General features: G+C 53.3%; 1 protein-coding gene across 4 annotated transcripts; it reads right to left on the bottom strand.

The window, feature by feature from the left end:
* Positions 1-663: 663 nt before the first annotated feature.
* Positions 664-22,997, bottom strand: TPM4 (tropomyosin 4). 4 transcript variants are annotated; one of them, XM_003982017.6, is made up of 9 exons: positions 22,766-22,962; positions 17,241-17,366; positions 12,021-12,154; positions 9,565-9,682; positions 9,058-9,128; positions 8,071-8,146; positions 6,283-6,345; positions 6,128-6,197; positions 664-2,098 (listed from the first exon to the last, which is right to left on the bottom strand). In XM_003982017.6, exons 1-9 carry the CDS (start codon positions 22,877-22,879, stop codon positions 2,016-2,018), a joined length of 855 nt encoding a protein of 284 aa, XP_003982066.1. In that variant the 5' UTR covers positions 22,880-22,962; the 3' UTR covers positions 664-2,015. The 4 variants fall into 4 exon arrangements, with proteins under 4 accessions (XP_003982066.1, XP_023102503.1, XP_003982067.1 ...); XM_003982018.6 differs by lacking the exon at positions 664-2,098 and adding an exon at positions 4,832-5,101 and having other exon boundaries at positions 22,766-22,997; XM_023246735.2 differs by lacking the exons at positions 17,241-17,366; positions 22,766-22,962 and adding an exon at positions 16,664-16,920.
* Positions 22,998-23,213: the final 216 nt, after the last annotated feature.

Here is a 23,213-nt window from a genome sequence, read left to right as displayed (position 1 = left end):
TGACACTCTCTTCCAGTTACCTGCCAGCCACTCAGCTGTCTCAAGTTATCTTCCTCCAGATCACTTCCTTTTCATTCCCAGGCAAGCACTATCTGGGATTAACTGAAACCACTTCGTAACTGGCCACACCGCCTCTAGTCTACCCCCCCCCCATTCTAGTCCTTCCTGAAAATGACTAAGTGGATTTTCCTAATGTGTTTCTTTGTTGATTAGTCTTCAGCGGCTCTCCACTCCTGACCAAATTAAGTTGGGGCTCTCATCACTATGGACCAGTTTGCCTTCCAACTTTCCTCCTTCCTTCCTTTATATACGCAACACACAGAAGCCTTACGCAGGCAGGCCTTGTGCCTTCCTGACTCAAGCAACAGGGACCATTTTCCCTGCTCCTGTCTCATCTATTAAAATCCTAGTTATTCTTCACAGCCTGGCTTAGGCGGGACTGGGTATATAGCAAAGGACAGGAGCTTTTGCATTACTGAGGCCAAGTGCTCTCACCTGAATATAGAGGTAATAATCCTCCTATCGTGAAGTCACGGTATAAAGCAAGTAACGTTTGTTAATCATCTTGGCACAGTAATCTTTCCATCCTACTAACGTTCGCTGAACCAGAATACCTTGTGTGTCCCCCCACCCCCAAACACATTCTAAGGTTCACACAAATGATAGTTTATGTAAAAATTTATTTGACCAAAATGTAGAAAAAGTGATACTATTACATATGATACAGTTGCAAGAATCTAAATGAAAGGTGTGCGTTTTATTTAATTGCACAATTTGCTAGTGTACCTTGTGGGTAGTGTGATGCTTAATAAATAGGAGTGAGGGGCAGAGAATTTGGATAAGCTAGAAGCAGGGTGATTTTGTCAGAATTGTAAACTTGAGTTGGCCCCCACGCTGCTGGGGAATGTGGAATGTTTCAGCTCTGAGATGTTACCCCAGAAAGCAGAAAGACAACAAAGCCAAAATGCAGCTGTGCCTACAAAATGCTCCATATCCAGTTTAATCAGGAGTTTCTTGGTCTTTCATTAACTTGGTCCTGAAGAAGGAATTAAAGTCCTACATAAGTAAATCTTCAGTTTGCTATTCCCGGAAGTATACAGGAGAGGAAGCAAGGCCCATTGCTCTATCTGTACTTTGCTGTCAGAGAGGACCCTTCTGCCCAGTAGTTGTCAGCATTGCTCAATTATTGATGGCTCGCAGTCTTTCTGATAGGACTTCTCTGAATGAGACTGAATTCTGCCACATTCATTCCTGCTAAGCAGATGGTCTCAGATCAGAGCAGACAAGCATGGGTCATTATTGGAATAAGAGATCTGCTCCTCAGAGAACTTCAGAACGAAAGAAACCTGTAGAGGAACAAAGGATCTATCCAGAAAATATCTGGGTAATTATTACGATGATTTCCCAAGCATTCTCATGCTACCTGCCCAGAGGATGTCTGTTCTGCATGGCGGTGTGTGGGAAAGAGCCAGGATGATAAGGTTGATCTATGGTTTATGACTTCCCACAAGGCAAGCCCTCTTCCCCCTCCTCCCTTTTTTTATGCTCTGGATGGAAAATCCCTACCCATTTTAATGGGATGGTCCCTGGCTACCTGTCGTGTGACCAACAGTGGCCCAGAAGGTTATGCATTCTGCGGCCTTTTAAGTTCACCTGTGACTAGACACTGGAGTTGGTTTTTGAAAGTATAAGGTTGTCTATTCTCCCAGGAACCAAACGCCCTCAGTCTCTATAGGCGTATGCTCAGTATGAAATACCCTGCCTACCTTATGAATAAATGCAACTTAAAGATAAAAATAGAGCTGAAAAAGCTGGTGCCATTTGAAAAAAGGAAGGAATGAGATTTAACGGGGTGCTCAAAGCTTCTCTGATACAAAATATTTGGTCACGTACTCATAATTTGCTTGACATTTCCAGCAAAGCGAAGATTTCAATAGCAAAAGAAACTTCTTACAAGAGAAGAGAAAGACACAGAGCTCTGGAGTTTCTGTTGGAACAAGACTCTTCTGTTTTGGTTATATACAGTTAAGTTCGTTTAGTGTCTGATCCAGTGTCTGATGTAAGCCCACATTCTCTTCTTTGGCCTGGGCAAGTTTTTCTGGTGAGGATTAAGAGTGGGGGAAAAATAAATTAGTAAGCATCTAAAATTTTGTTAAGAGAAAAAAAAAAAAGCTTCTAAAATCCTACACCGTCGGAGTGAAAGTCATAGCGGAGAAAGTACTCCACATTTAATTATAGCAGAACACCATCTAATAACAGGGTTTGAGTATCAAATACGGGAGTCAGATACGGTTTTGAGATAAAACACAGAGTCTTCAACTAAATTTGAATTTCAGGCACACGACAAATAATTTTATAGTACAGGTCTATCCCAAATGTTGCATGAAATATACTTAGCCCAAAAAATTATTCATTGCCTATCTGAAATTCACATTTAACTGGGTGTCCTGTGTTTTAACTTGGTAAATCTGGCAGTCTGGAGTTAGAACACCTGGATGTAAGCCCCAGCCGTCCCTCTGAAATAAGGCATTTAATCTTGCTACATCTCCGTTTCCCCGTCTGTCAAGGATAACAACAATAATGTGTGGTGTGGGAATTATCATAAGGAGATAATAAATGAGACACCCTACAGAACTTCTGAAGTGCTACACAAACATCAGATCTGGGAAACAGGACATTTCTCCCCTAGTGCCAGTTTGGTGGCCTTTGGTAGGAAACTATAATCCTGAAACCCGTTTTCTCCGTTGGAGCTCCTGGGAACGGCCATTTAAATTCCAAGCATAATTGTGTTTTTGTGTCCGTGTGTCCACAGCAATGTAGTCAAACCCCAGAGAAATGCAGCATGACTAAAATCTAAGTCAGATTACGGGTGAATTATTAAATGACCGAGCTGATAAAATAAAAAATTTAAAAACTAAAACAGTGAGATGCCATTTAGAGCTGTGCGTGACAGAGCTCAGGACAGAACCGGTTTGCAGTGAGTGATGGCTGATAAGAGGACTAGGCCAAGAATCATTAAAATACTGGAGGAAAGCAAAATGCCTCCTAAAAATGTGATAGGATCAGCTTGGACATTTTCAGAAAGGAAAAAAAAAAAAAGGCTGCGAAGGTGGCAATCTTTCAACTACAACCGCTGGGCCTTTCATCCGATGAGGCCCTCAGAACCTCAAGTTGCTACGATCTGGGCGGATTCTGTCAGAAAGGAAGAGTGACCCGGGCCCGACTAATCTGGACGGACGGCGCCAGTTCGGCGTGAGCCAATGTCTCCATGGTCTCTCCTAATCTTTACCAACCAAGACATCGCTTTTGTTTTGCAGAAAAGTGAAGCGGCTCGTTCAGGGTCCCACGGCTGAAATGGCAGGGCTGGGATTCACACCCAGGTCTCCCCACCACAGATGCTGACCTCAACTCACCACTTAGATTCCCTGGCATCTACTTTGTGGTAGGTGTGAGATAAAATAACAGGTAGTCGTAGATTTCTGTAGCCCTAATCTCTGTACATGAGGCTCCACCTAGTTGCTCAGTTAAGCTGAACGACTGGATAAGCAGGGCTGCAGTTATTTCAAAGGGTGGAGGATACCTAGGTCTGGAAAAGTCCCAGGAACAAATATACACAGAGAGAAAACAAAAAGCACCCACACCCCTTCATAGGCTAATTTTCCCAGGGGCGTAAGTATGGCAGTGTGTGAGGGGAGTGGCTTATGCAAAAATTCAGGGGGGATGATAGGACACCAGGGAGAGGCTGGGAGTAGAAGGGTGTGGGTCGTTTAAGGGAGATGGACTTTGGAGGGGTGAATACAAAGAACCCACCTGAATAAGAAATTACAGGCTGAGGAATAAGCTACAGTGACAAAAAAATCGATCTAACTGGAGATTTTCCTGCCACTCCCAGGTCCAAGGGGCAGTCTACAAGACTTGACACTAACATGTCAGTGTTTCTGGGATAATTTGGGGGTGGGTACAGGGAAGTGGATAAAAATATCTGAAATGTGCATTCTTATGGAAAAATGTATGAGCTTTTGGTCACTTTCAGTGTGACCTCTTAATACCCACAGGCTAATTTTTTTTTTAATATACCCACAGGCTAACTTTATGAGTGCTCACCAGACCAAGGCAAGGTTCCCGGTTCTAGTTAAATCAAGTATGAGGAGATGTTAGCGTCTCAGGCAACTTTGTTTGGAACTCAGGAATGCATCCCTTCTCTCTGTCTGGCTTTCCAGCAGCCTCCACTCCCTTTCCCTGCTAATGGGATGCTCTTTAATTCCTTGTATAGTTGTCTTCTAAGGGCAGGGTATAGAGGTGAGGTTCCCTGGTGAACTTCCTCCCAGGACTGGGAGGGCTGGATAGATGTTCCGTGAACAATGAAGATATAGGGGACCCTAGACCCCATTCTCAGAGACTAACACAGAGAACACGTGTGAAAAGGCGGAATAAGGAGACCACAAAATGCCATTGCCGCTTTTTGAATCCGCAGATCAAAACCCGCTCAAGAGTAGCCTCTTTGTAGACACGAGCCTGCCAGTTTTTGCACATTCTGCTGACTCTATTAAGCTGCTTAAGAGGTCGGATGAGTCTCCATTCAAAAACAATTTCTATTTAAGGAAATACTGCTATCGGCACGCAGATATAGTTCGCCAGCAACATATTTGAGAGCTCATGCCAAATTGGCGTTTGTTTTCGTATCGTCGGGAAAGAACCATGTGGGCATAACTTTCTTTTTGAAATGAGCTCTTCATTGGAACCACCCACTTTCTGTTGTAGCCACGGTCCAGGGCATCACAGCTACGGCTCAAAAGCGGCAAGGAAGAATGTGAAAATGAGAGGGCCTGGGCATGAGGAGGCCTGTCTTTATTTCAGTCACACAGTCACACAGTCACAGACACAGCAGAGGAAGGCTTGAAAGACCAAACCAGGAGGCAGACCACTGGAGCTTCGAGAAGCCCACGGGACTGTAGGCACCACAGTGAGAAGGCAAACTTCAGGATTGCTAGGACAGAGGGCGGCACCCCAGCTCCCTCTTAGAGAGAGGTCATGTCGTTGAGAGCATGGTCCAGTTCCTCGCTGATAGCTTTGTACTTGAGCTTCTGAGCATATAGCTCATCTAGAGGGCGGAGGTCCCCAGGGACACAGTTCGGAAGAAGAGGTACAGGGGACAGAACGTGAGGGTCGGAGTGGAGTGCCACAGATGAACAATGACAGGAAGGAAACAAAAGTGAGAAAAGAAAGCATGAACTAAAAGAAAGCTGTGTCCTATGTCAAACACATGAGAAAACAAAAGATCAGCGGAGAGGTTTCCAAGTGGTTTGGGGCCCTGCAGGGGATTAGCTATAATGAACCTTTGAAAGAATGGAGACTAGAAATGAACACAGCGTCTAGCCCCAACCTCCCGCCCCAGGTTATTTCTGACTTTCAGTGATGTCACCCAGTCCAAAGGTTATATATACTTTGGAACAGGGGGATTTTCCCTTATATGGAAACCTCACCTCCCAAACCAAACACTGGACACACAGTCTGGGGAATAAGTTCTGTACCCTTTCTGGGTGGGACAGATGGTTTTAGGAGATGTTTGAATCCCAAGATTCTGGAATCTCCTGGTTATTTTATGAAGAATGCGGGACAGAATTTTGTTTTTTTTTTTAAGTTGGAACTCTTCAAGAAATTCTGGGATATGTGGGCACCAGACTTGCAGACTGGAGTCTTTATTCAGTCTCTACATTCTCTATGCTTCCATTTTCTCATACTGTGATAAACTCTTGAGCGCTCTGGGAGAGAGCTTCTGTAAAAATGTAAGGCATTTTAAAAATGCAAGGCGTCTCTCAGGAATGAGCAAATTGAAGGAAATTCTGAAGACTTTTAAAATCAGCCATATTTGGGCCTCCGTATTCACATGTGGAGCTAATTAAGCATGAGATCTTTTACTTCTTGAGAAGTGGCGACCCAAGTCTGAATTTGACTTGCACGGTCCTGTCCCGTGCTTCTGACCTCCTGCTGTGCCCTCACCCTGCACTTCACTTTCCTAAGAGGAACAAAGCCCAGCTCAGCCCCTCCAGAGACTCCTCCCACTTGCCAGGAGATTGTCCTGCAGGGGGAGGCAGAAAAAAAATGCAATGAGATGGCAGTGTCATACCTTCCAGGTCATCAATCGTCTTTTCCAGTTTTGCAACCGTTCTCTCTGCAAATTCAGCACGGGTCTCAGCCTGGAGGAAAAGAAAGGAGTCACTACGATGGCTTCGAGACCAGCCGCAAGAGAAACTTGAACTAGCCGGGTACGGTCACACTCACCTCTTTCAGTTTGTCGGACAAAAGTTTAATTTCTTCTTCGTATTTATCCTCCTTTTCAGAATACTGCGGGAGAAACCAAAGCGGTACTTTAAAAAAGGGGGGGACCAAAAAAGAAAGAAAGAAAGAAAACAGAAAAAAAAAAAGAAAAGAATGTAGGTTCTCTGCTCCTCAGAGAAAAGCATGTGCTTGAAGCGCCACGAACACGCCTAGGAGGCCGAGTGGACACAGCAGCACCTTTCCGGGCAGAAGAGATGGGCACAAAACTGAGGGGCACATCTGTAGGGGAGCCCTCTGGGATGGAACCTGCGCACTCTCTGGTCTCCCAGCCTCAGGCCTGAGATCGCCCCCTGCCCCAGCACAGAATGCTCCTTTCCCCATCACTACATGTCAGAAATTATTTTTGTTTCGCCACGTTCAACTCAGATCAGCACTAGCTAACCTTTATAGCTGCTTGCTCCGTTGCCAGATATCCCCGGTCCCATTTTACAGATGAGTAAGGAGTCACAGAGAGGTTAAGTAGTTTGTCTAGGGTCACATGGCTAGGAAGTGACCAGGCCATGACTGGAACCTGACTCTGGAATCTGAGCTCCTGGCAATCATCATGCTTTATAGCCCTTTGACACGTCACCTGCTTGTAACACATTTCCCAACTTTCCAAGGTCCCTCTGTTGGAGTCTTCAAGCATTGTATTACAGGGCCAGTCTCTTCAACCCAACTAGACTCTGAGCCCTTGAGGAGCAGAAGCCGTATCATCGCTGTTACATCTATCCCCATGGCCCAGGACAGCATTTGGCACGCACACATAAGCTACATTTGCTCATCAAATATCTTAGTATCCATGTTAGTACTAATGACACGGCGCTAAACAAGACAGATATACTCCCGGTCCTTAAAACTTACAATCTGGCAAGGAAGGCATATCGTTAATTGAGTTAATTATGACCAACACGATGAACCACAGGATAGGAAAAGAAGTAGGCGGGGCTATACAGCCAAGAAACCCCTAACCTAGATGTTCAGTGCAACTGGAGGGCCTGGGGTGCGGGGGGCGGGGGGTAGGGTGAGGAAGAAATAAAGATGGGGAATTCACAGGGCAGGCCACGGAGGGGTGTGTTCATTGTTCCTGATGCGGTTCTCTCCGGTAATGACTGCTTTGGATACTATTTCAGCCTAAAAAGCCCAATTCCACCTCTCGTATCTGCTGCTTGACCTGTTAGAGTGTATTTCTGGGGGATCCAGGGGAATCGTTTGAGAGTGAGGCTCTGTATTTATACAATTATGCTCAGCTCTCCCTAGGAAGTGCCTGACCAGGTACCAATCTCATATTCCATCTCCACCTTTGTAGAAGGTGGGGACGAAGATGGCACCAAGACCCCACCGAAGAAGGAGTCTGGCCACTGGACATCTCTTTTTTTTTTTTTTTTCAACGTTTATTTATTTTTGGGACAGAGAGAGACAGAGCATGAACGGGGGAGGGGCAGAGAGAGAGGGACACACAGAATCGGAAACAGGCTCTAGGCTCTGAGCCATCAGCCCAGAGCCTGACGCGGGGCTCGAACTCCCGGACCGCGAGATCGTGACCTGGCTGAAGTTGGACGCTTAACCAACTGCGCCACCCAGGCGCCCCTGGACATCTCTTTTTATGGAGGGAAAAACCTTGTGGCTGGGCGGCAAAGCTACTGTTAGCAAACACAGGTCAGATCCCTGAGACCCTGGGCATGCTCCCGTGTTCCTGGGGGGGGAAGAAAAGAAAGTCCAACAAATCACCAACTCAAGCCAGCCACCAACCTTCTCAGAGGCAGCCTCGAGTGATTTCAGATTGTTCGTGACGTTCTTGAGTTCTTCTTCCAGGTCACCACATTTTCTGTGCAGAGAGACAAAGGAATCTGGCGCCCTATCCACCCTCGTAGCAGGCAATTCCCCTCAAGGTTTTCAAAAAGGAGGAATCCCCGCTGCCTAGGGCCCCCAGAAGGAATGCGGGGGAAAAATGTTAATGGCTTTTTCTGAGCCGGAGTGCCGTGCACTTATCAAAACCCTGTCGTGCCTGGCAAGGGCACAGCAGGCCGAGGAGTATTTGGAAGGTTTGTAAAGCACTCCTGGGCTCTCGCCAGGGGTGAGGCAACTGGGACTTGTGAAATCTGTGAATTATGAGGCTGACTCCAGAAGGTGCAACAATGCCATGGAGCACGGGAGGAGAGAGCAATCGGTTGGCACCCGACCCTCCGGGAGGCAGGCTCAAGAACGGATCCGCCGGATTCCCCTCTCTCAGCGCGGCGGGATGCTCCATGGAGCTGGATTCCTCACCCAAGACCAAGGGGAGACATTCTTGTTCCCCCAGAGCTTGCGTGACTGTGGTCAAGCTTCTCACCTTTCCTCCCCCAGGAATGTGTCCCAGCCAAACAATGACATCAGGAACAAGGCAGTGAAACACGACAGGGAAGCCTGCCTTTCAGAGGCAAATGTTCTCTTAAGAAGGCACAGCTTCCTGAGATCATCCTCTCTGGGAAAATAGGACTTCCCGGCCTCTCTGCTCCTGCCTGTCTCACTCCTATTTCCCAATACCTTTGTGGGAAGAGTCAACACGTAGGCAAGCGCTTCCCAGGGCAGTAAGAACAGACACCCTGTCAGCCATGGGGACAAGGAGCAGGGGCTGAGCTCTGAGTCCCAGATGCCCCTCCACTTGGCTTGAGCACTGGCCTTACCAAGTCGGAGTCAATTCCCAGCGCAACCAACTCCCTCCCGCTCCGTCCCTCTCAGTCCCGCTCTGCCACTCACAGTTCGGACACCTCTGCACGCTCCTCCGCCCTCTCCAGCTCGCCCTCCAGGATGACCAATTTACGAGCCACCTGCGGACAGAAAGGACCAACTGGGACCCCAACAACCGCGTCTAGGAGGATGCCCCCCTCCCCGCTTGCAGACGGTGAAGCCCCTCCCCAGACCATCTGTGAAGACTCTGGCCCTGGAGGGAGGCAGGCAGGAAGGGAAGCAGACCACGGAGGCCAGCAGGAGAGCAACAGAACTTTCAAGGTCCCCAGACCCACAGGATTCCCAATGTCAGCCAAACCGTGCCAAAGCACCCGGCTGCGGGACAAAACGTGATCTGACCAGTGGGTCTCCCTACCAAGTCAGACAAGTGCCACAGAGTTCCCAGGGACTTTCTAGCATTGCGGAAGATCGTCTCCTAGCCGAGTGGCCATCTTCAGAAGAACAGACGTGGACGCAGAAGGACAGCTGCCCCAACCAGGCGCTTCCTTCAGGCGGCCCCGGGGCTGTCCCGCTCACCTCCTCGTACTTGCGGTCGGCCTCCTCAGCAATGTGCTTGGCCTCTTTGAGCTGCATCTCCTGAATTTCCATCTTTTCCTCATCTTTCATGGCCCGGTTTTCTATCACCTTCATTCCTCTGCAAGGAGCAACCTTGTCATTACCGCCGCCCCCCCCCCACCAGATTACCACCCTTGTATACCTCCAGACACCTGCTCATCCAAGCACCTCTCTGACGCCCACCAAGAACCTGTGCTCCGCACAGAAGATTGCAGAGGTGTTCTTCACTTCACTTTGGCCTTCACCTTCACAACTGCCCCAAGAGGCAGGAACCTCATCCCCCACTTTGCAGAGGAAGAAACAGAGCCACAGGGAGGCCAAGTAACCTGCTCAAGGCTGCGTAGCTAGTAAGTGGCAGGGCCGGGACTCAAACCCTGGTGATCTGGCTCCAGGGTCCCAGCTCCCATCCTCTACGGCCCCTCACCGACTAGTAACAAGAAGCGCGGACACGCCAACGGTTACCACAATGGGATGTGGGGTCTGGGCCAGCGCGGCTGTGAGAATGATGAGTTCTGCTGCACTGGGGGAGGAGGTGTGTGTGTGTCCTGGGAGGCTTTCCAAAAGAGAACACAGGGGAACCCCAGGAGCGTTTCTTTTTTTTTTTTTTAATTTTTTTTTTCAACGTTTATTTATTTTTGGGACAGAGAGAGACAGAGCATGAACGGGGGAGGGGCAGAGAGAGAGGGAGACACAGAATCGGAAACAGGCTCCAGGCTCTGAGCCATCAGCCCAGAGCCCGACGCGGGGCTCGAACTCACTGACCGCGAGATCGTGACCTGGCTGAAGTCGGACGCTTAACCGACTGCACCACCCAGGCGCCCCTCCCAGGAGCATTTCAAAAGCAGGAGTGAATGGAAGCCAGAAAGAGGAACGGGAAGACCAGGTAAGAGGCAGGTACCAACAAGGTGAGGGGTGAGGACGGCCCGATCGGAAGTGGATGCGTCTAATTTGGAAAGGACAGTGTCCCGGGGACAGCTGGAAATCTGCAATGCAGCTGGCTTACCAGGAAACGAGCTCACTCTGGCCCGCACTGCTCGGAGCGCACTAGGGAAGCTCAGATACCCCGAAAGAGGCCAACCCAGGACAACGTATTGATGCGCATCATGCCTGCCCAGAGTGGAGGACCGTATATGTCTTGCTGTTTAATAAATATTTCCATTCGGGCTGTCGCTCCCATTCCTCAAAACGCCCTTCCCGTCTGTACAGAGCCTTAACCTCCGTGGACGGGCAGACTTGGAAAACCTTTGCAGCTCTGGAGAGATCAAAGTGGCTTGCCCAACAATTAGTACGTGGCTGTGGAAGGACTGGAATCTAGACCCTCCAATTCCCACGTACAGAATTCTATCAAAACTAGCCGTCTCCAACAAGGGGGTCACCAAAGGCCTCTGGTGACATGACACAAGTAGGTGGGTTTGGTCAACTCCTGGAAGGGAGACATCTGGCCAGGCTGGTCTGACCGTGAACGCGGGCAGCGGCTAACCCAGGCCCCAAGCACAGCCCCGAGCAACTTATGGCCGGGCCCTTCACCCTTCCTGGCGGCCGCAGCACAGCCTCCTCGAGCATGCCCAAAGTTCCCATCTGGGCCACCGGCAGAGTCAATTTCCAAGACTCCCCAAGTAGTTTCTAATCTCCGGTGTATGGGCCACAACAGCACCATCCAAAACGAATCCCCTGGAGGGGTTTATACCAGGAAACCACTGTGGACCGGCCAAACGAGAACCCTGCTGCGATCGTGTGGCAGATACAGAATGACCACTGGCCCGGCCCACACCATCACCGCACAAGGGACCCATTTTCCACCGCGCAGAGATGGCTGCTTCTGTGAATTACACAATCTGCCCTCAGTCCTCCAGAGGCCGCGCCGAGGCGTGCAGAGTTTGCCTGCTCCGGAGGAAAGAGCATCCCGCCAGAGCCCCGAATGCATGCCACAGAGGTGGTTTGCATGCGTCCCTGACGTACAGTTGTCACTGCCCAGCAGCCTGAAGCCTGCCTGGCAGCACGGTTAACCAGCATCCATGCACACGGCCCATTTCGAGGGTGGCCCGCCCCGCCCCCCATCCCCCCCGGAACTTGATATCTGGAGGTGACCAGCGAGATGAGATGCACGGTGGCTTTCAGAGGACACACGAAGCGGCACTCTGCGCACCGGTCTCCGGTGACAGTCCTACGTGCAAGTCTTACATCTACCCATTTTTAAAATTTTCTCTAGCGGGAGTTTCCTTCACAACCACCAGGACGACAAACGCCCCTACGCGGCGTGGCAGTTGACAAGGCGCTGCCGTGCATGGTCTGTGTGTGCACGCGCGTCCACACCACCCGCATTCGGTCTCACCCCGGCTCTGGGAGGTCAGCCCCGCGGCACAGTCCCCGCTTCCGAGAAGCCAATGCCGAAGCTGCCAGGCTGGAAGCATCCTCACCTCTCGCTCTCATCCGCGGCCTTTTCTGCCTCCTCCAGCTTCTGCAGGGCTGTAGCCAGTCGCTCCTGAGCCCTGTCCAGCTCCTCCTCAACAAGCTGGATGCGTCGATTGAGAGCGGCCACATCCCCTTCGGCCTGGGAAGATGAGAGGCGCAGCTGGGTTAAGAAGGAAAAGGCCAGACGGCACCAGGAGTCCCCAGTGCACACGGCACTCGTCCCTCGGTTACCACGCCTCCCCTGACAAAGCCCACCCGGGAGTGCAGGCGGTTAAGGGATTCACGCTCCCATCTGGAGATTTCTGTATGATCTTCCCTGAAAATGTTCGGGAATTTCCACCGCTCGGTGACAAAGGTGTGCATCCCAGGACGGGTCGGGCAGCCAAGTCAACACGGAAGAGAGAAGAGTATATACCACAGGAGGTGAGAAGACGGTGCTGGCCTCTCTGGGATGCCTAGACAGTAAGGCCACCGGTGCCCTGGCTCCACCCTGTCCCATAAAAAGCTCCGGGGGTGGCGGGGGGGCACCTGGATGGCTCAGTCCAGTAAGCAGCTGACTTCGGCCCAGGTCATGATCTCACGGTTGGTGAGTTAGAGCCCCACGTCTGGCTCCCTGCTGGTGGACTGAAGCCGGCTTGGGGCTCTCTCTCTCCCCCTCTCTGCCCCTTCCATGCGTGTTCTTTCTCTCCAAATAAATAAATAAACTTTAAAAATAATACATAAATAAGTAAAATAAAAAGCTCCACTCCCAGTCACCTCCACCGCAGGATAAATGCAAGTATATGGAAGCTTCAGTTAAATGTTGGCCACACAACGTGAGGGAGGAGGGCAGCAGGGCCCAAACACCACCTTGAACGAAGTCTGGCCCAGAGATGACGGGACAGACAGATGTTAAGGAAGGAAGGAAAGAAAAGTTGGTTACAGGCACGAGAGGGATGTCTGAACAGGAATACTGGCTTTTCAAGGTATTTCTTTTTACCTACAAGGAAGGGAAAATGGTGGCATACATAAAAGCAGAAACTCCAGGCTCAGAAAGTGCTAGGTCAGAATCCCCATTCCGCCGATGCGTAGCCATGTGGCATCGGGCAGGTTGCTTCACTGCTCTGAACCACCCCCACCCTGGTCCCGGCACCATGAAGACCCATAACTGAAGGGTGTGGCAGTGACTCTACCCGGCATGTAGGAAGTCCCACAAAAGGACAGCTCTTACCGCCATGATTTCACCTCACTTAATCCTCTAGTGTTATAGGGCCACCTGGGTGGCTCAGCCGGTTAAGTGTCTGACTCTCGATCTCTGCTCAGGTCACGATCACACGGTTCGTGGGTTCGAGCCCCACGTTGGGCTCCGCGCTGTCAGTGAGAGCTTTGGGATTCTCTCTCTCCCTCTCTCTCTGCCCCTTCCTTACTCTCTCTCACTGTCTCTCTCAAAAGTAAATAACTTAAAAAAAAAAAAATCCTCCAGCATTTTACGGTGGGGAAACTGAGAGGTTCAGTTAGGTGAAGTGATTCTGTTCAATGTCACAGAACTGGTGAGAAATGGTCTCACGAACCCCAGCCCCCCGCAAGATCTTCCCTTGTTAAACCCGAGTCCTCTGGGGCTTCGAGGCGAGCCACCCTCAGGAAGAAATACTAAAGAGCTGGTGAGATTTGACTCAACTGAGGGAAGACGTGTTAAGCTACACTGGCTTCTTCATATCACGACAAATAATCTCTGAATGGGGAAATCCATAAAAAGTAGCAGGAAACCACTGCCTTCCCTCTGAATTTTTAAAAAAATTTTTCTATCAGTTTGTGCTAGATTTGGTTTTATTTTATTAGTAATTTTTTTAATGTTTATTTTTGAAAGAGAGACAGAGCGCGAGCAGGGGAGGGGCAGAGAGTGAGAGGGAGGCAGAATCCGAAGCGGGCTCCAGGCTGGGAGCTGTCAGCACAGAGCCTGACGCGGGGCTCGAACCCACGAACTGCGAGATCGGGAACTGAGCTGAAGTTGGACGCTCAACCGACTGAGCCACCCAGGCTCCCCCGCCACTGCCCCCTGAATTTATACAGCAAAAAAAAAAAAAAAAAAATGGAGTAAAAGAATGAGGCCAGAGATGCTGAAAAACACAGAGAATCAGGAAACTTTTCTCAGCTCCAGAGTCTTAGCAGCAGATGGAGAGAAAACTCCCACAGGTGTCTCTGATCGCAACTTCCTCTGTTAAAACCACCGATGAACTATTTTAAGAAACTCACCCACCCCTTCCAATGACTGGGTGCCTTTTATTCTTTCTGATGACATGATTCTTTAACTCCTTCAGCAACAGGGCAGGAATTGATTTTTTTTTCCCCCAACAGTTTTTTAGCACATTAGCAAAACCTCATCATCAGCACCACTACCTAATTCCAGCACATTCTCATCACCCCTCCCCCAAAAGAAACCCCATCCCCGCCAGCAATCAAGGAATTGCTTTTTAACATCAAACAAAGGTGCCTGACTCATGAATTGTCTTCAAAAAAATAAAAGCGAGGCTTTCTTTACGTGGGGAATTCTGAGTCCTGATAACCATGCTTTAGGCACACTTTCAACCGCCTGGAATTGAAAGAACGCTGATACATAGGAGGATATACATCCATACATATATATGTATTTTTGAAAAACTGCTAGTCACTGCTAGTCATTTTGGGCTCCACCCCTTCCTGCAATCAAAGCTTCTACACTCTACAAAGGATTTCCCTTATAAGGTAAAAGAGGCTTGCTAGATACATGTGGCAAAGGAACAGGAAGATGTCGGTTAATCACACAAAAATCTAAACGAAACCAGCTGTCGGGAGGAGACCCAGAAGTCTGCCACACGCCGGCTCTTGGTTTTCTCCACAAGAGACTGAGAAAGGTTTTTTGTTGTGTGTTTTTGGGTTTTTCTTCCCTTCTCTGGGCTCAGTTCCTTTGCCCAGGAACTTTTCTTCAGACTTCCCCATCCTGACCAAGAGGCGCATGCTCTGAAAAGCAAACTTTTTAAGAAGTCCACAACTTTCCAAAAACATCTTTCCTCCCAACTGGACTGTCCTCCTCCTATGTCTTGGCTCGAGGCTGAGGGCCATTTTTAAGCAGAAGTAATCGTCCTCCAGCGAGATGACTTGGGATGAGATCAGAGGGAGGGTTATGCCGGTTCCTTGTGTGAAAGAGGCCAAACCAGCTACTGTTTGAGGCTTGCACCAGGTTTCTGAGGCCTCTTCACGCCAGAGCAACTTACAGGATTAAACACCTCCACTCAGGCCAACACTGAAGCCGCCTGGGGCTCGCCTCCAGCCTTGACAATACACATGACACCTTTTCCACTTCTGGGGTCCTCACCCTTCCTCTCAACACTCCAGCTTTCAGGGGCCCTGGGCCCTCTCCAACTTTTTTGCACACCCTAAGTCCCTCTTCCCAGCAAAGCCTTATTCTAGAATAATGCTCAGCTTCCATTTTGAAGCCTACCCCACCGAGCGGCGGCTTCCCTGTGATGCTCCCACAACAGAACACTGAACCCCTCGGGTAGGCTAACCAGCCCTGTTTGTACCCCTCACCTCCATCAGACTGTGGGCTCTTCTGAGGTTACAGGGAGGGGAAAAATAAGCCCAGGAACTGGGCACCTACTCGGCGCCGGGTGCTCTGCAGGGAGGTTGTACTCCTGGGACCCTCCCAGCTCTCCTAGGGGGTCGGTACTGTCCCCGCTGCTTTACAGATGGGGAGACGCGTTCCTAGCGGTTAAGTACTTGACGGCGTTAGAATCCAGATCTCTCCCCAGCCCCAGGAGTTGCCACCATCTGTCCTGCCCCGAGGGGCGGTCAGAGGAAGCCGAGAGGGCGAAGAGGGCGCCTCCTCGTTCTGCCCCATTATCTGTCTCCGGCCCCGCAGCGTGGAGCGAAGGCTCACAAAACCGTCTCGGGTCCAGGGCCCCGAGCTAACATTCCTAGGATCCTTTGGGAAGGCGGGGTCCCGCGGCCGTCGCTCGGCGGCCGTTCCCGCAGGGACCAGCTGGGGAGGGAAAGGCCGGCGGCTCTGGGCTGAACTTCCGCCCCCCGCCAGGAGCCGACACGTCGTCGCCGCGCCCCTGGGAACAGCTGGGAAAGTTCAGCTGGAGCCGGGAAGCCGCGTAAGAAGGGAGAAAGTGCGACGGCCCCTCACCCCCCCCTCCCCCGAGTCCGTGTCGGCCAGTCCAACCCCAGACAATGGAAGCTCAATGTTTCCACTCTCACTTCCCGCTCCTGGGTCCAGTCGCCGGTCCCCCCACCCCACCCCCTACCCGGGACCCCGGCGCCAGCCCGGAGTCAGATGGCAGCGCGGCGCCCCCCCCCATCCCCTCCCCACTCCGGGATCGCGCATCCTCCCCGGCCCCATCCCCCTATTACTCGCCGGGCCAGCCACGCCCGATCCGGAGGCGGCGCCCCCTCCCCCGCCCCAGGCCCGGGCCGGACGACCGCGGAGGAAGGGGGTCTCAGCAGGTCGCCCGGGGAGGGGGGTGGGGGTGCGGGCCCACGATCCCGGAGCGGCCAGGCCGGAGGGCGCGAAGGCGGGCTGGTGTGGGGGAGGGGGGGAGGACCGGGGAGCGCGGGAAGCGGGCGGCGCGGGGAGAAGGGGAGAAAGGAGCGCGCGCTGGGCCGGGGGGCGCGGGGCGCGGGCTCTCACTTTCTCGCGCCGCTCGCGCTCGCCGTCCAGCTCCCGCTGCAGGCCCTGCGCGCGGTCCTCCGCCTCGTCCGCCTGCTGCTGCAGGGCCTGGATCTTGCGTTTCACCGCCTCCAGGGAGTTGAGGCCGGCCATGGCGCGGAGGCGCGGAGGCGCACGCAGCGGGCGGCGGGCAGCGGCGGGCGCTCGGCTCGGCTCCGGCTCCGGCGAAAGCTGCACCAGCCGCGCCCCGGCCCCCCGAGCCTTTGCCTGCGCCGGGGCCGCCCCCGCCTCTCCCCGCCCCCGGCCCGGCCGCCGTCGGGGCGATGAGGTCACCCGGCCCGGCCGCCGACGTCAGCACCGCTGGGGGAGGGCCTGACGTCGGCACCGCTGGCCACAGCTGCTGGAAAGTGCCCCTTTTCGGGACTTATTTGGAGAAAGCGCCGGGAGGCACCGCCTTCTCCTCTTCCTCCTCCTCCTCCTCCTCCTCCTCCTCCTCCTCCTCCTCCTCTTCCTCCTGGCGCTGCCCGCCCGCCAGCCCGTCCGGCCCCGGGGCTCCTGCCCGGCCCAGCCGCGGGCTTCCCCATTACTGCGCACGTACGTCGGAGGCTTTCTTCTCCGTCAGCTCCAGCTTCTCCTGTGCGTCCTTCAGGTTCTCGGAGTATTTGTCCAACTCATCCTCCGTCCCCTTCAGCTTCTTCTGGAGGTGCGTCAGCTCCTCTTCCACCTGGGGACAGATGGGGGGACGCGTCAGCCTGGGGGCCACGTGCCCGAGGCGCAGGGGCGCCCCCCACCCCCCATTCACAAGAGCCCTCTCTCTCCCTCTGAGCCTCAGTTGCCTCATCTGCAAAACAGAGATAACAACACTAGGCACCACTCTAATGCTACCTGTTAATAGAATTTTCACATTCTTCCCACCTCCTGGGACCAGCTGTGCTTATCTTTTGGGGCGCGGGGGGGGGGGGTCCCAGATGCTCTCTCCAAATCAATCACAGCTTTTGGGAAACAAGGCCTGAAACCATTTCCCAGGAACACACGTTCAGGTTTGCATCCCAGTTTCAGGGGTGCGGCCTGCTGGTGATCCCCGGTTAGGCAGAAATAGGACTCTCATACTCTGGGCCTGGACTGTCCCCCAAGCCCCAGCCTGTGCCCCCCCCCCAGTTCTGCCTCCTACACTGGCAGCCAGAAAAAATTTTAGAAAGCTTATGTTTGCCCTCCCCCTGCCTAGAACTACTGTGGCTCCCCATTGCCCAAGAGAGTGGTTCTCAGACTGTCTCACAAAATACTCTGAAAGATTGAAGGGCTCAGACTCGCTCCACTCCTGTACTTGGGGGTCCTGGCCAGAAGAGAGATGCCCCCACAAAGACCATTTTCTTCGAAGGCAGAAGTTAAACCTTTAAAATTATTGCACATCTGGCTTATGTTCATTTTAATTAAAATGTCCCCTACTTCCCCCCAATTTTCAGTTCTATTTGTTTACCTTGGAGACTTGCTGCTCTCTGGGCACTCCCAGTGTGAAAAGTTCGGGTCTGTGGAATACAAACCACAGACCCCCTCACCTCTCCCTCTCCATCGCCCTCCACCACACCAGTTAAGAGTCAGCTTTCTCCATCACCTCCAGGCTGTACCTCCCTCCCCTACCCCTAACTCTGGTCTGGGGTGGCCCGTCCAGCTCGTGCTTTGATCTGACATATGTCCCCAGTCCTGTCCATGCTCCCAGGGTGGGCGGGAGGCCCTCACTTCATCCTCCTGCTTCCTTTTCCCAGCAGGAAGCCCAGAGAGGTAGAATGACTTTCTCCAGAACACACAGCACAGGATTTGCATCCACTTCTGAACAGGCCCTTAGGCCAGACCTGCTTTCCTGCATCCCTTTCTGACTTCCTTCTTTTCTCTAACTTCCCGAAGAAGGTATGTTAGAAACGCTGATGTGACTTCTAGGTCAAGCTCTGAATCTGATCTGGGTTACACACTCACCCCCGAGGTGATGTCTAAAATGTGCCAGATGCTTTGTGTGTGTGTGCGTGTGCGTGTGTGTGTGTGTGCCCGTGCAAATTTTTTTTTTTAATGTTCATTTATTTATTTTGAGAGAGAGAGAGCGTGCGCGCAAGTGGAGGAGGGACAGAGAGAGAGAATGTCAAGCAGGCTCTGTGCTCCGTTTCACAAACCGTGAGATCATGACCTGAGCGGATATCAACTGACTGAACTGCCCGCCGGGGGGGGGGGGGGGGGGAGGCCCACCTGTGCAGATTCTTAAAAGGCCCCCTGTCCCGTCTTCAGGGCCACTGAGTGTCCTGCTGCTGAGCTAGGGAGTGGGGAGGGGAGTGGAAGGAAGGACCTTCAGGCAATAAGCCCAAAAGCCTGGCTCCAAATCCCAGCTCTATGATACCCTGTCCCCTTTCCTGACCTCAGTTTCCTCATCTGTAAAATGGAAGCCTTGATGTGGTGCTCTCTGAGTGCCCCAGTAGCTGCTGTGAAACTTTTGCCTTGACTGAGAAAATGAGCCAATTTCCTTAAAGACAGGTCAGCGTGACCCAGCGTCCACCTGACTTCCTTCTGGAAGGATCTGTGGGGTGCAGCATTTCGTAGGTGCCACCTATGTGCCCAGCGGAGCGCTCTCTTAACGTGAAAGAGTGAGAGCAAGTTCTGCAGCATTGGGTTCATCCAGGTGCTGAGATGGTTGAGTGTTTGACAACATTTTCCGGCAACATTTGGACAACAAGGGGCGGGGTCTGGGGTAATGTGGGCAGGGCGCCATGAGGCATTTAGAATGTGCCAGGCACACTGAGGCGCCTGGGTGGCTCAGTCGGTTAAACGTCGGACTCTTGATTTTGGCTCAGGTCATGATCTCACAGTTCAAGAGTTCGAACCCCATGTTGGGCTCTGTGCTGACGGTGCGGAGCCTGCTTGAGGTTCTCTCTCTCCCTTTCTGCCCGTCCCTCATGCATTCTCTCATAGGATGTGCCAGGCACACTACAAGTACTGTTTCACTAAAGCTCCATGTCACAGAAGGGTAAACTGAGTCCCAGAATGAGGAAGGGACTTGTCCCTGGGCCGTACAGATAGGGGCTGACTGATTCCACAGCTGCTTCGCTTGACTTGTAGGCTACCCATGCCCCCTGCCCAGTGTGCCCTCTTCCTGCCTACCTTCCACATCCAGCACCGATGCCCCCTCCCCTGAGCAGCCCACCCTGCTGCCCTGGGCAGAGTCTTACCGCCCACCTTGGACCCTCCCAGCCCCTGTCCCTCCCTCTGGCCTACCCCTGACTGTTGAGGCAGGGAGCGTCCCTCCATGTCTGGCTCTGTCTCTCCCAGCCTGGGCTCCCCTGGAGTTGCCTCGGGCTGAGGTCCCTCTGAGCCCCAGTATCACTCAGCATGGCACCGGGCCCAGGGCTCCCCGCAGAACCCCAGGGGAAATGCGCGGAATGAATCAATGACACAACCCCTTCAGCGGTTGGAGCCAGGTATGAAAAATAAATAAGACTGACAAACCAGGTTTCTTTCCGTCTGTCCGGTTTCTAAGCACAGAGCGTGTGTTGGTGTATGCACCTTGCTGGGGTCGGGGTGTGGGGGGGGGGTGCGTGGCCTTGGCCTGGCTCTGGGAGGTCTCTGACAAGTCACTTCCTTCTCTGGGCCTCAGTTTCCCTGCCTGTAAAACAGCTGGGAAGGTCATGGACTGCACACCTTAGTCTGTGTAAATGGGGCCTTAGGGCAGGGCTGAGGCAGGATGTGGGGTCAAAGGCCACTTGTGGCGGATGTCACTGCCCTGGGAGGGGAGCGGGCAGGAAGCAGGGGGGGCTGGGCCTCCTGGTCCTGTTCCCACACTGGACAAACAGGGCCTAGAATTGGGATTTTGCTGCAGGGTCCCCAAGGGTCAGGCAGGCCCCACGGCCCACGCTCTTTGGCCTCCTGAAGCATAAGGCTCTCCAGGTAAGTTGAATCCCTCATTGCCTCCTGCCTCTGTTCCCAGGCAGGACAGACCATCCACCCCATGGGAATGTGGCTTCTGCTTTGGGCCTCTGGAATCTTGGGTTCCATGCCTGGCCATCAGAAGGTAGCCTGTGCCCCATTTCACAGATAAGAACACTGAGGGTGCAGAGAGGGGCAGCAATGTGTCCTGAGTCAAAGTTAGAAGAAGATCCAGCCTGGATTCAAGCACGAGCCCACCCCAGTGGGTGGCTTCGTGGAGAAACAAGAACAGAATAAAAATCCAGCTGAAGGTGAGAGAACCTGTCCCTGCTTTGGGGCCATACAGCTGGCTGAAGGCTCTGAGAAGCCTTTCCTTTTGAATTTGTGTCTGCCTGGGGAGATTATGCTGTATCAGTCACCCACACCTTAGTGAAAATTAGAGCCATAAACTCACTTTTCTCTGAATCCCCAGCTAAGCATCGCATGGCAAGGGCTAAATGATGGATGCAGCTCAGGGCCAGCACAAGAGGGGTGGCTGTATCTGCCAGGGAGGGGAGCCAGGAGGGAGGAAGGGAGTATGGCAGGGAGCGCTGGGGCGGGGCTGGCCTCTCCCAATGTGTCACAGGCTCTTAGGGAAGCCAGGGAGACTGGGGGATGGGGAGGCCCAAAGGGGAAGTAGGGTGGAGCAGGAAATAATCCTGCATTTATTGAGTGCTTACTCTGTGCGGGGCACCGGGACAAGGGCTCCACCTGCAGTCACCTCTCATCCTCCCATGGTCATGAGGGAAGCACCACGGTCACTTTCCTGTCTCAAACGTGGGGCCACTGAGGCACAGAAGGCCTTCCCTCCAGGGCGCCCCGTGACCGAGCTGTGAAACAGGGCCAGCCTGAGCTCACAGCCTGCCCTTTTCCCTGCCAAGGTGGCCTGGCATATGGGCTGGGCAGGGCTAGGAGTGTAGTGTCACTGTCCTGGGTGGCTCCCGGGACTTATCTGAGACCCTGATGCCCCTGAGGGCTGGACGGTTGACCCTGGGGCAGTGGATGAGCCCTGTGGGGGGCAGGGTGCTATGGAGGGAGCAGCACCCCCTTCCCTCCTCCCTCTGGCTGATCTGGCCGCCCAGACCCAGACAAATGACTTCTGCTCTGCCCCAAGCCCTGGCCTTGGGACTGCCCAGCCCAGACCCCTGCCCACTGGCCACATTAGGTCCCTGATGCACCCCTACAGCCAGAGCCTCCTGGAAAGCTGTCTCCGGAGCTCTGAGTCCAAGGCCACTGCCTGTCACTGTCGCCCCACCTTTCCCTTCTGGGTTCATAGCAGCAACGTCAGGGGCACCTGAGATACACAGAGATGCATGGAGATTCTCAGCTTTACCCTCGAGTCTCCAACTAGCCCAGTCCCCAGACTCTCACCCGCTTCCCCCAGCAGCTGGACACAGCTGGCCCCACTACGCACCCACACTCGGCCACCCTTCCTGGGCGGTCACCAGTGTGGACCCACGGTCCACACATATCTGGGTATGCGCTGACACGGGGCCAGGGTCACCCACACTCACGCACGGCTCCACACCCTGACACACGCACATATACACACCGATAGAAACAATCACCCCAACATGCACACACACGCCAATACAAATAGAGTCACCTGGACACACACACGCTCTCCCCGACACACACACATTCCATTGCTGTCATGTCAACTTTGGCACAAGCGCACGGCCTCTCGCCCGCACACACAAGCCCACGGTGACACCACCACCAACACGCTGGCAGACTCACAAACACACCCTCACATACGGTGTCGGCCACACCCCCTCCTAGCACACACTTCCATGCTCACACCCTCGTCCCAACACACCTACGCGCACCAGCTTGCACACGCGTCCGGCGCAAAGACCCCTTCCTTGCGCTCGTGCTCAAGCTCGCCCTCTCTCTGTCTCTCTGTCTCTGTCTCCGTCTGTCTCTCTCTCTCACTTTGCTCACACTGGCCCTGCTGGGGCCACCTCTCTCTCCCAGTTCAGGGACCCTGGAAAGACAGTGGTCCCCCTTGCTCCCAGCCAGAGCATCGCCCCCTGTCCCCCTCCTGACTCCGGGGACCAAGGCTTCTGAGAGTCCCCCCACCCCCACCCCCCACCCCGGCCCAGCACCTGGCCTCCAGGCTGGGAGCAGCCCAGAGATGGCAGTGGGCAGCCGGACGCGGCCCAGCCGTCGGGGCCTCACCTGCTTGCACTTCTCCTCGGCGGCTTTCTTGTCCGACTCGGCCTGCTCGGCGCGGTCGATGGCGTTCTCCTTGTCCAGCTTAAGCATCTGCATCTTCTTCTTGATGGCCTCCATGGCTGGGCGGCGGGTGCGGGCGCAGAGGACTCTGCGGGGTGGGGGCTGCGCTTCGGGTCGGGACTGAGCGGCCCGGCGGGGGCGAGGCCCTTATAGGCTCGGGGCGCACCGCCCCGCTGCCGGGCGAGTCCTGGAGGAGGCCCAAGCCCAGGCCGCCGGGCCGGCCGCCACTCGCTTGCTCAGGAGGACTTGGCCAGCTCACCAGCCTCCCCGCAGCCCTCGCCTTATTTGGGCCTAGGATTTTCTCAAAGGAAAAAAAAAAAAAAAAAGAAAGAGCCCGACCCGTTTCCGTTTTTAACCTGCTGACACAGGTCCCTTGTGGGTGTGCGGGCAC

This window comes from Felis catus, chromosome A2, assembly GCF_018350175.1.
Source record: "Felis catus isolate Fca126 chromosome A2, F.catus_Fca126_mat1.0, whole genome shotgun sequence".
Lineage (NCBI taxonomy): Eukaryota > Metazoa > Chordata > Mammalia > Carnivora > Felidae > Felis > Felis catus.
Note: the sequence above shows the minus strand (reverse complement) of the source record. Positions and strands in the feature narration are given on the sequence as shown.